This window comes from Battus philenor, unplaced genomic scaffold (assembly GCF_028537555.1).
Source record: "Battus philenor isolate CCGP_79_NKW_IND1 unplaced genomic scaffold, ilBatPhil1.0.hap1 SCAF_16, whole genome shotgun sequence".
Classification (NCBI taxonomy): Eukaryota; Metazoa; Arthropoda; class Insecta; order Lepidoptera; family Papilionidae; genus Battus; species Battus philenor.
In genome coordinates, this window is record NW_027181678.1 from 13,067,463 (window position 1) to 13,086,047 (window position 18,585).

The 18,585-nt window shown below is 34.1% G+C and overlaps 2 protein-coding genes across 2 annotated transcripts in view; one reads left to right on the forward strand and one right to left on the reverse strand.

Moving 5' to 3' along the window:
* Positions 1-737, reverse strand: bc10 (BLCAP apoptosis inducing factor bc10). Its single transcript, XM_068762519.1, has one exon. The coding sequence runs from the start codon at positions 582-584 to the stop codon at positions 345-347; it is 240 nt and encodes a 79-aa protein (XP_068618620.1). The 5' UTR covers positions 585-737; the 3' UTR covers positions 1-344.
* A 907-nt stretch (positions 738-1,644) lies between these two features.
* The window catches only part of LOC137919471 (sodium-dependent neutral amino acid transporter B(0)AT3), a 30,954-nt gene continuing 14,013 nt past the window's right edge, over positions 1,645-18,585 (forward strand). The window contains exon 1 of the mRNA XM_068762558.1: positions 1,645-2,331. Within this exon, the coding sequence (XP_068618659.1) occupies positions 1,645-2,331 (687 nt within the window). The remainder of the gene's footprint in view (positions 2,332-18,585) is intronic.

Consider the following 18,585-nt stretch of genomic DNA (forward strand, 5'->3'; position numbering starts at 1 on the left):
TTAAAGTTTTATTTCTCATTTTATGTCATTAACAATAACCATACATACCATCATCACAATATTTCAATAAACAACAAAACTCATGATACAAACGTAAGTACTGACGCGTGTCGACATTCGACTATAATATCTATACACAACAGTTATGTAAACAAAGAAAAAAAAACATTTTATTTACAAAAATATACAAAAAACACGTTTCGATGGCTCGCGCAAGAAAAGGCGGCGTCACCGACATCGTACGCGGGTTCTCTGCATGCGATTTTGCCGCCATCTCTGCGACAGGAACACTAGGTTGCATTTGAGCACTTTGGAAGTTAACTCTGGAAGAATGCAGGGATGCACTAAGTGTCGTACTTTTCGCCTTCACACTGACTCGCCCAGAACAAGCAGTTGCCGATACCGCTGTAGCAAATAAGGATGACCGCAGCGAGGAAAACGAAGCTGCACACGGTACACGGCTTCCGTTCGAGGAAGAAACCAATTAAGTACAGCACCATGAACATGACGTGGGTATTCACTAGCGCCGGGTTCACGGGCTTCGGTATCAGCAGCACAGGAATCAGCCATTGCAAGCAATACATTTCGTCGGCGGCTTGTCTGCGCCCGTTCTTTTATCGAATAAGAATGGCGGGGTCCACAAGCGAAATCGCTGTCGACATGTTTCGCACTTAGACTTCCTTATCTGAAGAAAATGACATACGCGAGATAAAAATAAGTATTAACGTCGACGCAAACTATTTTGACAGTGACAGTTACTTCGATTTTAAAGCATAGACTATATATTAAAAATGTTTACTGGAACTATAAGTATAAATAAAAGTCACGAGGTTCAAGTGAAGAGAATATGATTAGGTACCAGTGATTTATTAAACAAATAATAATAATTTTAAAAACTTGGTACATATTATTTACTTGGTATATTAATGCTAATAATCATATAAAAAACGAAAAATCAATAAAAATTGACGATTCGCAATTGTATTTCAATATTACACATTTATTTTAAAAGGGTCTTGTTTTAATGAAACGCCTTAATGTTTTAGTATTTAATACACTCGTGGACATTAAGTTAGTAGTTAGTTAGCTATGCGTGTAAATATAATACTTTACTTATAAAATTAAACAGAATAAGTATTTATTTCAATAAGTTATATTACAGCAACATTTATTTCTAGGAAATATGTGAGATAAATATATTCTCAATTGAAAAGCCTTTCATTCTTAAGCGTGAAGTGTTTTGAAATGCGCATGCGTGAATGAAATGCCTATACTCCACCTCTCAATGTTCGGCTGTTTCCCGCCAGTGACGTTCAACAATCGGACCGATCGCCACCCAGCACGCACCCTAAATCATCATAAAATTGACACCGTTAATTCTAACCAAAATTGTTACTGTAGAATAAATAAGTGCATAAAAATTGATTCTAAAAAAAATCATAATGTTCCGATTTAATTTAGATCAAACGCGAAATATTATTGTATTACGTGCTGTTAATGTAATTTTATTTGTAAATTACATAATAATGATTATAATGTGTCACGACAACGATAACGAGTCGGTCTAAAACAATATATCTATTAAAATAATTGTACGACAATAATAAAAGTAATTTTGACAATAATTATTAATAATATTTCAAAATGGCGAATACCGCACATTTAATGAGGCGACAGAGTTCGCGAGACCTTTATGCTCAGCGATCCTTGGACAGGATGGAGATGAAAGAGCTACGTGGGCGGTTAGTGACCATGGAAAATGGCCATCCTTCGCATCGGACTCACGTCATGTATGGGGCAACGAACGAGGCCTTCGAAGATACTAGCCCTAATAGAAGGTCGTCCGAGACTCCCACCAGCAAGGGAAGTTCTGGGGAAGAGAGAGTTTTTAAGCCCGAAGGTGGAGAATGTGAGAGAGAGTCTTGGGACAGCAAGTTGACCTTTCTTCTTGCTACCGTTGGTTATGCTGTTGGACTGGGTAATGTTTGGAGGTTTCCTTACTTGGCCCAAAAGAATGGTGGCGGAGCGTTCTTGATTCCTTATTTCGTGATGTTGGCAATTGAAGGCATACCGATATTTTATTTGGAGCTTGCCATCGGGCAACGGCTGCGAAAAGGTGCGATAGGCGTTTGGCATCAGGTTTCTCCGTACCTCGGGGGCATTGGCATCAGTTCGGCTGTGGTATCGTTCAACGTGGCGCTTTACTACAACTCCATTATAGCATGGTGTCTCTTCTACTTCGCGCAGAGCTTCCAAGCTGAACTACCGTGGTCCGAATGCCCGAAGAAGTACTTCAATAACGGATCCTTCATCACCGAACCCGAATGCGCAGTAAGTTAAACTATAAATGCTTTTTTCTCATTATAAAATCTCTTCTTTTCATTCGTGTTTTTGACAGGTATCGTCATTATGGAAAATCTTTACATGACCTTTTTAAAAGTCTCCTAACATTTTTCACTTACTGAAATATTTCTTACGCCCATATTAATGGATTCCGTGAGGGTTTATTAAATTATTAGTACGGAACTTATTGTAGTATTTTATGGTCCAAAAGCGTACCTAAAGTTTTCTTGTGTATTGATATGTATTGATTTTTTACATTACAATATTTAAGAGTTCCAATAAAAAGAGACATTATTGTCTGTGCTATTAAATCTGATCTTTACATAAATTCAGAAATTTGTTGAAAATGGCTCATGCAATTAGAATGATTGCGTATTATTTTTTATTTATATAAATGTTGATTTGGTGATGTCAGTAATATTAATAAATAAATTTCAACTGGCGATGTAACGTATTATTAATCGTTTTTTGTAAAATGGAGAAATTTGTGACATTTAATAAATAACGTGGCAACACACGGATTAGAAAAATAAACAGATTATATAAGAACAACATAAAGGTAACGCACTAGCATTACTTAATATTGAATTAATAAAACGAAATAAATTTAAAAAGAACTAAAATTATTAAAAAAAAGCAGTTACTTTTTTTAACTAAGTCATTAACCTACGATCTGACAGTTGAGATCGTATATCTTCCTATTTTGCTCCTGTCATTAAAAGTTTCAGAACGCTTATCCGTAGAATAACATATTCATTAGTCAATTTAATTTATAAATATTTATTTTTCTTCAAACGTACATACGAGTAGAAACATTAATCAGTGAAATATATTCTAATTCCTAGCTAAAGTAGATCTTGTCAATGTGACACAAATCACGCCATTTTAATGTTTCATGAGTTTAGTCGTCTAGAAACCTTAAAAATATTTTTTTAATTATATAATAACAAAAAATATTACTAAAAATTATAACGTAGGGTTTATAAATACTATCAATTATTTCTAATGACATCAATTAATATTTCGATTTGGTGTTGCGAGAGAGAAAATTTGCGTTTAAAAGTTATAATAAGAATCATTGATTAATATTATATAACGCGTTCAGATCTAATTTATTTTGATGATCGTAATAAAATTAGATCCGATGTCAAATTAAGATAACCGATTCAATTACACACACCAGCGGGTTTTATTCTAACATTAAAACCTCTGTCGAGAAGTTTTCATAGATCTTTACAACGATCCTCTAATAATAAATTTAATTCCGTATCGATTTTATCTATATATATAATTAGACTTTTGCGGCCTGTATCCAATGTTCCCCGACGCCCTTAACAAAGGCGTCTGACCTTTTAGATAGACGTCCTTTGCTGTGCTTGCCGGTTCATGGCATCAACTCTAAAATTTTAAAGTCAAATTGTTCATCCATTCTTCGCACTATATGTGCTACCTACTACTAATTCGCTGAGCCATGTTGTTTACTTTCATTTGTCCATGAATGTCCTCATTCCTGATTCAATTACGTAGGGGAAATCCCGATCATAGCTCTGTTCATGATTTTTTAAGCGACAGTAAACTTTACAATATGACCCGAAGTAGCCAATTCTTCTTATTCTTTTCAGCTGATAGAAGCCCACTGTAAAACATAGATCCTTACCCAAAAATCGCTACGACTAGTATATTTAAAATAGTCCAACTATAGAGCGTGAAAGGTTATAGATGAAAAAGCTTTAAAAATGTAATATAGCTCATTTATCAGCAAAAAGTTTTTAAGCTTTCCACCTATTTCCAATAACCATGTAATTAATTCATTTATTTTTTCTATTGGAATACGTCAGTCTTATTGGCCTATTGGCGTTTTAGAAGTTATTACTTCTATAATAAACAATAATTATTTTTAAAATGTATTAATCGGTATTTCTTACTAGAATACCGTTACATTATTTTTTAATTTTGATACCATTGATTTTTGGATAGGGTATACCATATATTGCACTGCAAATGAACAATACATTCACACATTTAAAGCTTTTACATCTAAATCCAATTATCCTGTATAAATCTTAACTGTGTAAATACACGACACAGCGGAAAAGCAATAAAATGCAACAATATTTATTTCCTAGTTCAATACTGTATTGCGAGAACTTAGCGAGGCGCGCTTGTTAGAGCTAGGGAATGCTTTGTGTTTCGCATTGTACCCTGATATCTATTTCTACCCTCAGTATCGCTCGCGTTACGACAATTGGTGTTCAGATATATTATACCAACATTTAGATATTGTGAGAAAATAAATATAGCAACATTTTTTTATACTATGGAGTATACAAAAACTCCTAAATATTAAATAGTAATTATTAAAGGTACACAAAAAATATTATTTTGTGACAGTTGTGATTTGTGAGTCGTCCAAAAACTGTGTGACGCTATCAGTCGAAAATAAAAAAAAATTGCATTAAAATTATGCTGTATTAAAAGTGTATTATATAAAATTGAATGAAAAAGATCTTTATTTTAATATTTAAAGCTTGACATATGCATTTAACAACCGTCTTCTACTTCTCTGTTGCATTTTACTGTTCATGAGAAGCCTATTATGCTTTAACCTGATCTTCATCTCATTGACGTTCTTGAGAATATGTTCTTCTGTATTAATATCTTTCTGTTGTCCTGCATATCTGAGGTTCTGCAAAGAAGTGGTGCTGCAGAACATTGCTCGGAACAAGAGCAAGGATTAAAAAAAAATAAAAAAAAATGTTTGCATCCGCATTGTATCATCTCTGCCTCAAACAAAGCAGGGGAATGAGTATTCAAGAAAAAAAAAACGACGCCGTAACAATGTCCAGTTTTTAAAATAAAGGTCCTATTGGATACGTATGAAGAAGGCCTATGTTCAGCTTTGTACCATGATAACGATGATGACTTTTTACTTTCGTGTAACATTTACAACACGAAACTTAAAAAAAAAATTCTAGTTAATTATAAACGACAAAGGGTGAATCGATGGGGCTGAACTGATTTCGCCGCGGGGAATTGTAAATTTATTTGATTAAACTATCAGACAACATTTTCCAATTTAGATTAGAATGTGAAATAAATTCGGTCACATCTATTTATTTTTAATACGAAGTTCTAAATTCAAAATTAGATTCTAAAAAATATCGATTTAAAATATCGATTTTATTAACGGGTAAGGATTTTTAAATCAATAATATTTCTTTAAAAAATTAATCGGATATATTTAAAAATCAACTCCTATATTTTTAGTTCATATTTAAAATTTACTTATGACTAATAATAAACTTATGTGGTGACGGTGAGCGATTACATCGTCGATCAAGCAAGAAAGTAAAGATACGTGCACGGGTACCCACCTTTGATTTGTTCCATCTTCGATTGCGAAGAACAATCAAGGCTTATTGTGATAGATATACTGAATTTACGTATTTACAAGAACTATTTTATTTTACATATATATATATCATCGTTATAGATTCAATCATTGATATTAGTTGCTATGCTATTGATTCTTGTACTAATGTCAACAACTGTGTCCAACACATCACCTTGATCACATCTGACTTTTCTTCGCCTTTAAAAATGGACCAAGCAAGTGCACTAGTGGTTGACCCATCGCCACACGTATAATGCGTATGTGTAACACAATATTATGTTATCGACCTTTATAAAATTATTAAAAAATATTTTGTCAAGCCGGTTGGTCACTAAATGTTTGGGACTATGCGTTTATATGTTCTTTGCAAATAATAAAATAGTATAACCTCCTAGAGTAAGCTGATCCAGGAACCTGTGCGTCTTTCTCCTTCCAATTAATTGTACTAGATCAGACTCGAATGTCCAATGTTACCTGTATTAAAAAAAAGAGAAATAATATATCCAATTACCTTATATTATATTACATTTATAGTAAATTATTCCACCTTTAATTCATTTATGTCAAGTAAACAATTATAATACCAGAACAATATTAATTATCTAATTTACGTCACTTATGAATCTTCAAATACTTCTACACAGAAGTGCTCTTAATTTCGACCGACCTCGCTCATGTTGAGCATTTTAAATTTGGAATTAGGAGAAGCACGCTCCGAGTGGCATCCATCTAGATTTTTCTAGAATATTTTATTTAACGCGTGACGTCATGCTATGAGAAAGGAATTCAGATCTTATATCGTGTCATATAGGTATGTTTCTAAATTGTGTTATTAAAATATATATGATTTACTTTGTTTCGTTACAACTTGAAGATGATAAAATAGTTTTTATTTCTCATTTTTTATAAGTTTTCTAATGCTTTGTAGAAAGTTCTAATATTAGTTACATCGGATAGAAATTCCTTAACACACTAATAAATGCAGGAGAGACGCACTTAGACCAGGGGTGGTCAAACAGCGGCTCGCGAGCCATATGCGGCTGTTTGAACGATTATTTTTGGCTCCGATTGTTTGTCGAATTATTTCAATATTTAAATTTATGTTACCCATGTCAGCTCTTGAAAAATTTGAGCAAATTACTGGTGTGAAAAATTATTATTATTATTCCACCATAAAATTAGATCATAATTAAATAACCGGCATCTTAAGTATAATTAACAGTGCTGTCATATACGTGTGCAATTATATCTAACTTTAATACACATATTTTGTACTTTTGTTTAAATAATTTCAATAAATATGATTTCTTTTTAAAAACATTCTTAGGCGTGTTTTAAATGCGTATTCAATTGCGGCTCGCAAAAAATTTCAAGTAAAAAAAAAACAATATTTAGCCACTTCCGCACATGCAGTGGTAGTCGTGCAGTGACGTGTAGTAATTCTGTGTTTGGCAGTAATCGGTGTAACATAACTCCTGAAGATACCCCGTGGAGGGGTGAAACATGTGTTGAGTGATTAAACGGTGGTAGTTGTTTAATTCGCATTGTTTGCCGCATGCGCATTTATTAGCAGGCTGGCGGGCGGTGCAGTTTGTTGCACGACTACTACTGCATGTGCGGAAGTGGCTAAATATTGGTCCTTTTCTTACTTAGGATGGACTTCAGCAAAATAACGCCTATTTCCATAAAAAAAATTCAAATTTCGAAAAATGGCTCGCACTATCAAAGAGCTTGATCACCCTTGCTATATATAATGCCTTAGAATAAACTGGATATATAAAAACAAAGTTTGTCTGTATGTCCTTTATGGAATCGTAAACTATGTGTTTGATCATGTGATAATTTTTAGCAAAGTTGTTGTACATGAGCCCACGAAGGTTTCTAAGTTGGTTAGTTTAAACAATAAGATGATTCAAAATTAATTGAATATTTGTATAATGTATCCTTCAAATTCATTTTAATAGGTGTCATAGCAACACGCGTAGGGTATATCTCATGCAATAAATTTTAAAAGAATTATTATAAAGGGTGATTGGTTATAAGTGTAATATCTGTATAGGAGTGGATTAATACCTTATTAGCTGTCAATTAATGTATGTTACACCTTTTTTTTTTGTTTCGGTGAGGGAAATCTTCCGGTATTCAAGATGCCCTGTCTCTGGGGGGAGGACAGGGGTATGTGGGATTCCTATCCACTAACCCCCCCCACCCCCCGGTGGTCGCCCTCTGCGCTAAACGGGGGACCGCGGTATCTCCCGGTCAGGGATCGCCACGCGGTCTTCCCTCGCGCCATGCTATTTTTTGATAGCCCGTCCCGTGGTATACGTGGATACGCTACCCCCGAAACCCTCGTGGTGCTATCACGATGGTTCGAGACCACGACGAACCATCGTCCGCCTCAGAGTCGCCGAAATGTATGTTACACCTAACCTAACCTAACCTAACCTACACCTTATCCAAAAATCAATGGTTTCAGAAATAATACCACCACACCCACCACACTTCAACCTATAGAAACCCGACTTCCTGCCAACCTCGGTTTTTTCTTTGCCGTTGCAAATCGTTCAACGTGCGGGGTATACGTGGGTCAAACTGGTCGAAGTTTTAACATTCGTTATAAGGAACATATTTCCGCGTATAGGAATGGTCGCCCTGAAAGATCTCATTTCTCTAAACATTTATTAGAGTCGGGACATAGTTTACCGCACGGTCATTCCTATGACGTGCTGCATGCCTGTAGCAAAGGATTGCGGATGGACGTGTTGGAACGGTTAGAAATAATAAGACACGAAGGTATTGGAACTATATTTAACGAGTAGATCAATGTTTCCTGCTCTCCATTATAGCAAGTTTGCCAGGGGACTATTACGTAAAATCGCAAATATAACTAACGCGTAAGAGAGGGTATAATAAAAATAGCCCACGTGATCAGTCACGTGACTTTGAGTGGAAGTGGGGGAGGAGGTGGCATATAAATAACAAAACGGTGACTGACTGAGCTCACTCTGTGTTTGGCACTAATCGGTGTAACATTACTCCTGAAGATGTCCCGTAGAGGGGCGAAACACGTGTTGAGTGATATAGCTGTGGTAGTTGTGTAATTCGCATTGTTTGCCGCATGCGCATTTATCAGCGAGCTGGTGGGCGGTGCACTTTGTTGCACGACTACCACTCCATGTGCGGAAGTGGCTAAATATTGGTCCTTTTCTTCCTTAGGATAGACTTCCGCAAAATACATTAAACCGCCTGATTACATTAAATAATCATATTATACAGAATGATCACAAGTGTAACAATAGAGTGTAATTAATAACATCACTGCATTCCCCACCGCTACTTTGTTAGCAGGTAAATTACGACGTAATTAGTTTCTATTCACTTAGCGTTTACGGAATAATTACATTTGTGTGAATATTTTAGAAGCCTTTCATTAATATAGTTAATGAGGTATAAACTATTTTAACTGAGAAGTTGTTATTCTAAACTAAAGCAGAATTAAATATAGAACGGTCATTTATTTAATTTCATATGGCGCAATAAGCAGATCCGACTATCGACGCCATCTTTGATAAAGGCTTGTGAAAAGAAACAGAATAAGCTGTTGTTTATTATGAGATTGGAAAGGCGTTGTTTATTATTAGCTTTTTTTTAATGGCCCACGCTATTAGGGGCCTATCGTACCACTATCTTTGGGAAGGACAGTGTCGTTTCTTTCTTATTAATTTTTTTATTGCGTTTTTTTATTTTCACTCTCAACTGTCATTCTTCACACAATCTATCATTCCATTCTTTCATTTCGCTCTTTCGTTCTAATTCTCGTTCATATATCGCCTTCTTATTTCTCTATTTTATAATTTTGTATACATTATTTCACATTTTTATTTACAGTTTTATGATTACTCTGTTTTACTTGTTTATTTTTGTAATATATCAGCTTTATTTACCGCCAGGAAGAATAATCGATTTTTACATTCTCGTTTCATAAACTTTCTGCCAGACTACTATTTAAAAATCTACCACCAAGAATGTTTCAAATCATTGTGTGGGATTCTTCCTAAAGCCGGTGGGTTTTCGAGGTCATCATGAAGTCTGAAGTAGAAATGTGTATGTTCACGAACTATATTCGATTGGTGCTGGAGGCTGTTACTCTTTTTGGTTTTTATCAGGGCACGCGGAACCGAAATCCGCGAAATAATCAATAAAAAAAATGTTTGTCAGATGCGTGGCTTGACGTATTGTATATACTAATTGATATCAATCAGGTTTTCAGAGGAATTTGTGATTCTCTGAAGACATTTTAGCTGAATCGATACAATAGTGCCACACTCACCGGCGTCTCAAATCGATTCTCTCCAAACTCCAATATCGATTCTGTGTATATTCATTTAAAGTTAGCATATATATATATATGTATATATATATATACGGACTTAAAATTATGAAAACTATGTTCAGCCAATAAAAATCGTCAGCCAATAGTAAAAAAGTATTGTAGAGTGCTCTCTTTCGCACGATGTATATAAAGAATTGTTACTGTTGGTTCTGACTCGGAATGAAACACAACTGGTTCACAAGGAGTCATTTATTCACAAATCAGATGGTCACCCTACTTTAACACAAAGTATACTTTCGCTTAATCCAAACTTCGCTTCCGAATCGCTCTAGAAATCACTTTCCTAATAACTTACCAAATAGCCACTTGGTATCACTGATCGTAGATCTTAATCTAATAACTCAAAAAACAACACTGGACTGTTGACATGGGGAGTACACTTATTTATACTACGGAGAAGGTTCTAATAAGTTCGCGATGGTACTCGGTTAGAATGTTCGAGAACTGTACACAAGAATCTATAAATAACTTCAAGGTCACGCGTGTTTACGGCACTTCCTGATCCTTGGGTTCCGTGTTTATTATTCAGAGGGTTCTGTAACTCGTGTTTTGTAACAGAATTATTATATCTGTGGAATTCCCATTTTAGATGTACCGATGACGTAACTTTTAACATTTACTAGAGATATGGTCAAAACGTCAAAATATTTTTTGAGGTTATATGAATACCATACAAAACTGCGTTAATATTATACTTAAGGACACTATTAAAGCCCGTAACTTTTTCTAGAACTCATTTAACCACAGAGTAAATTTCATTTATCACTTGAATGAACGCAATCGGATGAATCCGATGAATAATGGCCGTGTCAGTCGTGGAAGCTCGATTATTTACTGCAAAATAATCTGTTCATATGGTATTTTCTTTTATTATATTTATTTATAAAGGAATACAAAAAATAATGAATTTATATTAATTTAAAAATATTAACGAGTCAAAATTTTATGTAGGACTATGAACATAACAAAATAATAGTAATTTTTTATTATAAAAATGTTTTATAATCTGTAGACGTTTCGCGCCAAAATTATTGTCTTAGCAATGTCATGTTTATTTTTAAATAAATCGAATAATATCTAACAAATCTTTGATTTTCAATTATTTATTTTTTCATATAGTAATAATACCAGTAATAACACCTTAAAAATCTACCGACCCTAGGAAGAGTCCCACAGATTATATTTGTAAGTCATTATTAAAAAAATATTAATATTTTTTATTATGTGTTCTTTTCTGATTACACGTTGTTTGGAACCCTAGTAGTTTTAAAGTTATGGAGAAGCCCAATTTGATTTTAGTTTCTATTAAATTGCGGCCCTTGATTAACTTCAGATTACATGCACAAGTTTCTCAAAATCTTTCAGAGCGATCTATAAAACTAGAGTTTTCCACACTTATTGACATATTTGTATTATAGGAAAATTTTGTGATTTCTAGTATACAATTTTCTGCGGCCAATTAGCGGAATCAAAGAGACTTATACGATAAAATTGAGAGAGAAGGCCATATCATGCACTCTGTGCAAATCACATAACCTGAAGCATTATGAATTAAGTTGTATGTTAACTATTAAGAAATTTCTATTTACTGGAATGTAACATTAAAAAATAAAATCATTAAATCAAATTTTGACCAAATTTTTTTTTTTCTCGACAAAGACTTCTCCATAGATTTTTCTTGACATGAAAACATTTTATTTTTAATATTTAAACATAGTCTACATTATTATCAACAGGATTTTTATTCGATCACCCAAATGACACATAATTATTATTACTATCCAGAACGAAACGCTATTGTTGATATCATAAATAGCGTATAATTTAGAATTACACTCACGTCTTGGTATTATAAACCCGCTATGAATTTATCTACCGTGTTATACACATGTACTCGAAGCTTAATCGAATTGCGGTTTCTGAATAACCTATTGAAACCTCCATGTCTGTGTTATTGGAAATGTAGCTCCGTATGGAATATGTGTGAGGCGTAGCCATATTATCTTAAAATGATGTTATACATGTTTAAGTATATATCCACACAAATATTTAAAATATATCATAAATATAATAATATTATAAATATTTTACATGCATAATAAACACATAACATACATACATACAAACAATGACAAAATATGTAATACACAGAAAACATCTAATCATTAATTTCCAGGTCATGACGAACTGTACTCTCGTTGTCGTGTGCATGTCGTGTCGATGTCGCGTCCATGTCGTGCCCACGTCGCGTCGATGTCGTGAGGTGAAAAGTTCCTCTTCGCTGGGAGAACAATAGACGACTCGTGCGCAAACACTCACTACTACGCCTAATTGTTTACGTGCTATTTTCTATCATCTATATTTCTTCTGTGTTCTTCTTTCTGCTTATCTACTGCTGTGAACTGTATCTTCTATGTATTTCTTATGATTTCAATGTACGAAGCTATGCAAACTGTTAGTGGTCAGTGTTATTATTCTAACAATATTTTTACATATATCTATATAAGACCTCTATATGTGTGTGTATTCATATATATATATATATATATATATATATAATACTACTAATACAGGATGATTGATGTATTATAGCGCATTTGTTGACATTTAATGTATGACATTATCCAAAAATCAATGGTTTCAGAAATAATATATGACATGTTATTATAATAAAAAAAAATGCCTTTAAAATTCGGATTGTAGTATTTTAAAATTAATTATTGCCCACTACCTATCTCTGTAGACTTTATACTTCCAGAAGTTGTTAGCTTATCATATTCTAATTGAAATAAAACTAAATTACTGTAATATATTTCAGTGATCACTTTATATAGTTTTCGGAAATAGATATAAAAGCTTAAAAGAAATATATTATAATACTTTTTTATATTGCAATGCGACATGTAGATATAAAAAAATCTGCAGGGGACAGATATTACAATAATTTATTTTTCTATGCATAAATCTGTATTTTAGTAGTCTTTTTCATATCATATAATATAATCATTACGTTATTTTTTTTCCTGAAATTGATTTGGTTAGATTAGGTTAGGTTAGGATATACCGTATATTAATTGACAAAAATTTTAATATACAGTCACTCATTTAAAGTTTCTCACAAATATATATGTACATATATATATAAGAACAAGTAATAGACACTAGTTTCACACGATTATTCTAACCCAGAGTTCCCCAAACTTTTTTGTGTCGTAGACCCCTTGCTATGTTTTTCCGTGTTGAGTAGACCCCCCCTACTTACCTGATATTGATTTCCTGTAAATTTCTAACTGTAGTGAAGTTTAGTGTTAAAAACTTAAAGTAAAAACACATGTTAATTAATACATTTATTAATTGAATTTAAATTAAAACTACTCAAAATAAAATTTTGTTAAAAATAAAGTTTCGAAATATAATTACGTAAGAAACGAAATGTCTTTTCTATAATTATTATATAGAATTTAAAGAAAATATATATAAACGAATAGCTAATTTATAAATATTTATTAACCTATTTAATTACATGTTTATTAGTTAAAAGATAATAAGTAATAGTATTTATATTATATATAACTGAATCGTTATAGGTGTAAAAGGTTCAAGCATGTGAATGTAAATTACATTAGCTGTCAATGTATGGTACACACTATCCATAAATAAATAGTTTCAGAAATAATAAATAACATAATGTTTGTAAAGTAAAAAAATCAATATCATATTTCTATTTCTATATACACTTTGAAATATGTTAGAAATAATAGACCTATTTCATACTAATTGAAAAAATAAATCACGCTAAACATATTTCAGCGTAATACCCTTATACAGGGTGATTGAAAAAGAAGTGAAAATCCATTTTTTTTTGTTGATAAGTATACTATACATTCACTCATTTAATGCTTATACAATCATTTCCAATCACCCTATATTGGATTCAACCAAGGAAGTGGTGCACTCCCTGATTAGATGTTCTATTCTAGGGAGAACATCCCGTAAACGAAACACCCTGTACCTGACTCACATCCAAGCTGATAAACAAGTTTTTATTAGCCAAGGCACTGTACAGATACAGGTTGAAGAACGCTCACCATCCGCAAGACTCGGGGACTAAAGAGCGAGGCGGTGATCGTTGTCCATCGAAAAACAGACATCCTGTATAACAGTGTCCATCACGCGGCGGTAGCAATATCACGTCACACACGTGCGTGTATTGCACAGACGAGACTCAAGATGGGATCGCAAGGTTCATCGAAGCGAACACGATACTCGCCACACAGATACTGGCGCACAACCTGATGATGGCTACATGGAGTAGGGATGAAGAAGTAGTCTAACCAATCTTAAAAACTGGACATTGATAAAAACGTGAGAAAAAAAATTCGGACATATTAAACGTAAAAACAAAGGCTCGGAATTTATTGTCTGTGGAACATAGATCCTAATATAATATTAAAAAAAAATTAAAAAGTAAAAACCATGAATAGTAGAATGTATGTATGAATATAGAACGAGCTGAGACTCCAAAGGAAGTTTTATATCTGTTCTACATATAAAAGACGGTAGACTGATATTGCAAATGTCTGTTGAGCATATTTAAATTTCGAACCGCAACGTTTAAATTTCGAAGCAGCGAAACGTGTTCTATACCGGAAGATATTTTCTGCCGGTCAAACTCTTTTTAGATCACTCTTGAAATAAATTTAAAGATAAAACGCTTTGAAATGTAAATAAAATATTTTTTACTGTTTTCGTTAATTATTGGTGTTTGTGTCGTCGGTAGAGAAACAATAAAGAGAATAATGCATTAAGTTAAAGTACGTAGCGGCGTTGTCTCCATTTGTCGGCGGGTGTGGGAGGCGCGTGGGTTGTTTTGAAACTGCGGCGTGGGCGGAAGCGGACCGGAGCAAAATTCATTTGCTATTGACAATATTTTATATGACTTTAAAACTTTCATTATACAGAGTCATTATTATAGATATAAAACCTTTAAAGAGGCAGTTAAGGATACATTTTTAAAAACCATAGATAATAAATATTTTGTGAATATACGCGTTTATTTTTCATTTGTTAACACGTTCACTGCGGCTTGAGGTCGATTCAGCTTCATGGTAGACTTTGCACTAGTGCGGCGCGTAAAACTCGTGTTTTCTCTCTAATGCGGCGGCTGTTTACACTCAACCGTATGAGATATGACAAAGACCAATATAGCTTTCTTTATGTCTGCGAAGTGACTCAATATTGTAAAAAAATATTGATGAACATGAGGCAGAAAAGGCCTCAACCGCACTACTAGGAAGTTCAGCTTGAGGCTGATTCAACCTCAGCCGCACCAGCTGAAAGTTCTTCAAAATTGGGCCCGCAGTGAACGTGTTAATGACAAATAGAGGAACGAAGGATTCTTAAGTGGGAATACATGAGCCGGCAGACGTGGCGTGGTAGGCGTCATAGTACGTGAACCGACGATATAGTAAGTGTCTAGGAAGGTGACGGATGCGCCTGCGCAGGACCAATCATCCTGCCGATCTTCAGGGAGAGACCTTTGCCTTGCAGTGGGCATCCATCAGCTGAAAAGAATAAGAATAGACGAAAGTAACTAATCGAATTATTCCAGCGGATTGGAAGCTGATGTGGCAATTGGCAGAACAAATAACTGCAAGGGTCTTAAAGTTCTGGGGTGAAATTATCGGAAAATCCACCATTAAACGTTTACGCACAAGCACGGTGTCCTGCAGTTAAAATGATGATGAATGCTGTTGGCGTTTACAGCTCCTCCAGGCTTTCTAAATGCTGAAAATATTCATCCCCGATCATGTTACAGTGACCTCCTATATTGGCGACCTCAGGTTCATCTCTATCTTGGATGGGACAGGATGTTTTTTATTTTTTATTTAATGGAATCAGGTGTTACCTTGCGGAAGTCTATCTTAAGTAAGAAAAGGACAACGCATTTATCAGCGGGCTGGCGGGCGGTGCGCTTTGTTGCACGTTGCACGACTACTACTGCATGTGCGAAAGTGGCTAAATATTGGTCCTTTTCTTACTTAGGATGGACTTCCGCAAGGTAACGCCTGATTTCATTAAATATTCAAGATACTTTGCCCTCTGTGGAAAGGACAGGGTTATATAGGATTACTACATAACACTTTTACTACATACGTGCACTTTGTTGCACGACTACCACTGCATGTGCGGAAGTGGCTTAATATTGGTCAAAGTATCTTGTGTTTGTCTAGAAGATTCTCTAAAACAAAAAGAAACTCTCTAGACCTCCACTGCAAAGTATAGACCTCTCTCTAAAATCGATACAACGATCAGTCTTGTAGGACTTTTATTATATTCGGTAACTGTTATTTCAATGATTTTTTCTTATCATACTTGTTTTCTTCTTTCATTATCATCATCTCATCTTTCACAATTTCTATTACCACATCTTCTTTCATTCTTCACGTTTCCTCTAGTGTTCCCTTTTCTTTCATTCACAATCAATTCATCGCCTTTTTTCTTTCGCTACATTCATTGATTGATAGTTGACTTTCGGTGACTTTGACTACATAGTTGACTACAAATTGGCAGTGGCAATTTATACGATCAATTCCAGCTGCTTCGGTGACTTAGGTTGCCTTTTTTACATCTAGCTACGTTTCACCGCGACTAAATCAATATCAAAATTTAAATACAGCCAACTGTGCAATACTCGGAGCGAATGACCCATGCCCGCGAGGGTGGGACCACGGAATAATTACGGAATATCGATTAGCTGTGTAGAATTGGCATTTCAAAGTTCTTTTTTATTCGGAATATAAATATATATATATACGATTGTATTGGATTGAATAATTCTCTTTGTGATTTATTATTATTTTAAGAGCGTATAAATTTCAATTTTAATCTTTTTTAAATAAGTATTTATGTTTTAGTCAATTAATACACGGTACAATCTATCCAAAAATCAATGGCTTCATAAATAATAACGTAATGGTGACATGGTTTGAAAAAAGAACGTTTTTAAATTTCGAATTTCTATGTATTAAAATTAATTTTTGTTTACTACCTATCCCTGCAGATTTTGTACAGCCATGAGTTATTGCTTAGTCTAATTTCAACTGCAAAAATACATTGATATAACAATTACTAGAATGATCACTGTATACAGGTTGATTTGAAATAGATATAAAGGCTTTAATGGTTTTTGTTTATTAATTTAAAAGCTTTTTATATATTTTTGTATAACCGCGAACTTAAAGCCGAAGGCATTCTCTGCCAATTAACCTTCAGGCGGTGTAGAAATAAATTAATAAAGGTAGTTGAAGCGAAATAATATCATTAAAAACGAAAAATGAAATAAAAAAGTAAAATCAAATTGAGAAGGAAGAAAATCACATAAAAACACCTTAGATAAATATAGTAATAACTACTACATGATTATATATAAATATACCATGGCATATATACATATATAAATATCTAAATATAGAATTTATATAAATATAATAAACTGTAAAATCTAATTATCGTGATGATTACGTCAGCTTGTAAAGCGACAGCTTTTGGACCTTCGCTTTGAATGCGCAACGATTCCTGATCATCCTGATATCGAGGGGGAGCGCGTTCCGGAGAAGAATAGGTTGTATTGCGAAGGAGTGAGTAAAGTCGGTACTATGGGGGGACATTTAAGCAGGGTGTTTTTACTGATAAATTACCCATACATTCACCGCTTTCAAGTCGGACGATATTTTACATTTAAGGTATTGAAAATCATCTTTTGGACCACAAGTGTGTTCTGATAAGAAGCTTATATAAAAGCTGACGTATTGAAATTGTTTCAAGCAATTTATACCATACTTACTTATCTTTCAAAAGTTTGTTTGTCCATCATAAAACATTAGTAAAAGTTTGCGAGTGCAAAGTGTCATAAATTTTGAAAACCTCTTTCATGTCTACTTAAGTTTTTATATATTTAATGGAATTTCATATTTATGGAAATTCACAAATCGGTGTAACATAACTCTTGTGATGCCCCGTGGAGGGGTGAAACACGTGTTGAGGGATTTGACGGTGACAGTTGTGTAATACGCATTGTTTGCCGCATACGCATTTATCAACGGGCTGGCGGGCGGTGCACTTTGTTGCACGACTACCACTGCATGTGCGGAAGTGGCTAAATATTGGTCCTTTTCTTACTTACGTTTTAATGTTGGAGGACTACGACTTGCGATCGTAGACCGCAGGTTTAATTACCTGGACACGAACTTATTTAATTGACATTTACATTAACACGTTCACTGTGGCTTGAGGCCGATTCAGCCTCATGGTAGACTTTGCACTGGTGCGGCGCGTAAAACTCGTGTTTTCTCTCTAGTGCGGCGGCTGTTTACATTCAACCGAAACATGAGGCAGAAAAGGCCTCAACCGCACTACTAGGAAGTTCAGCTTGAGGCTGATTAGACCTCAGCCG

Coding starts and splice junctions, on each gene's coding strand:
- bc10 (XM_068762519.1), bottom strand. CDS start 584: ATGTATTGCTTGCAATGGCTGATTCCTGTGCTGCTGATACCGAAGCCC.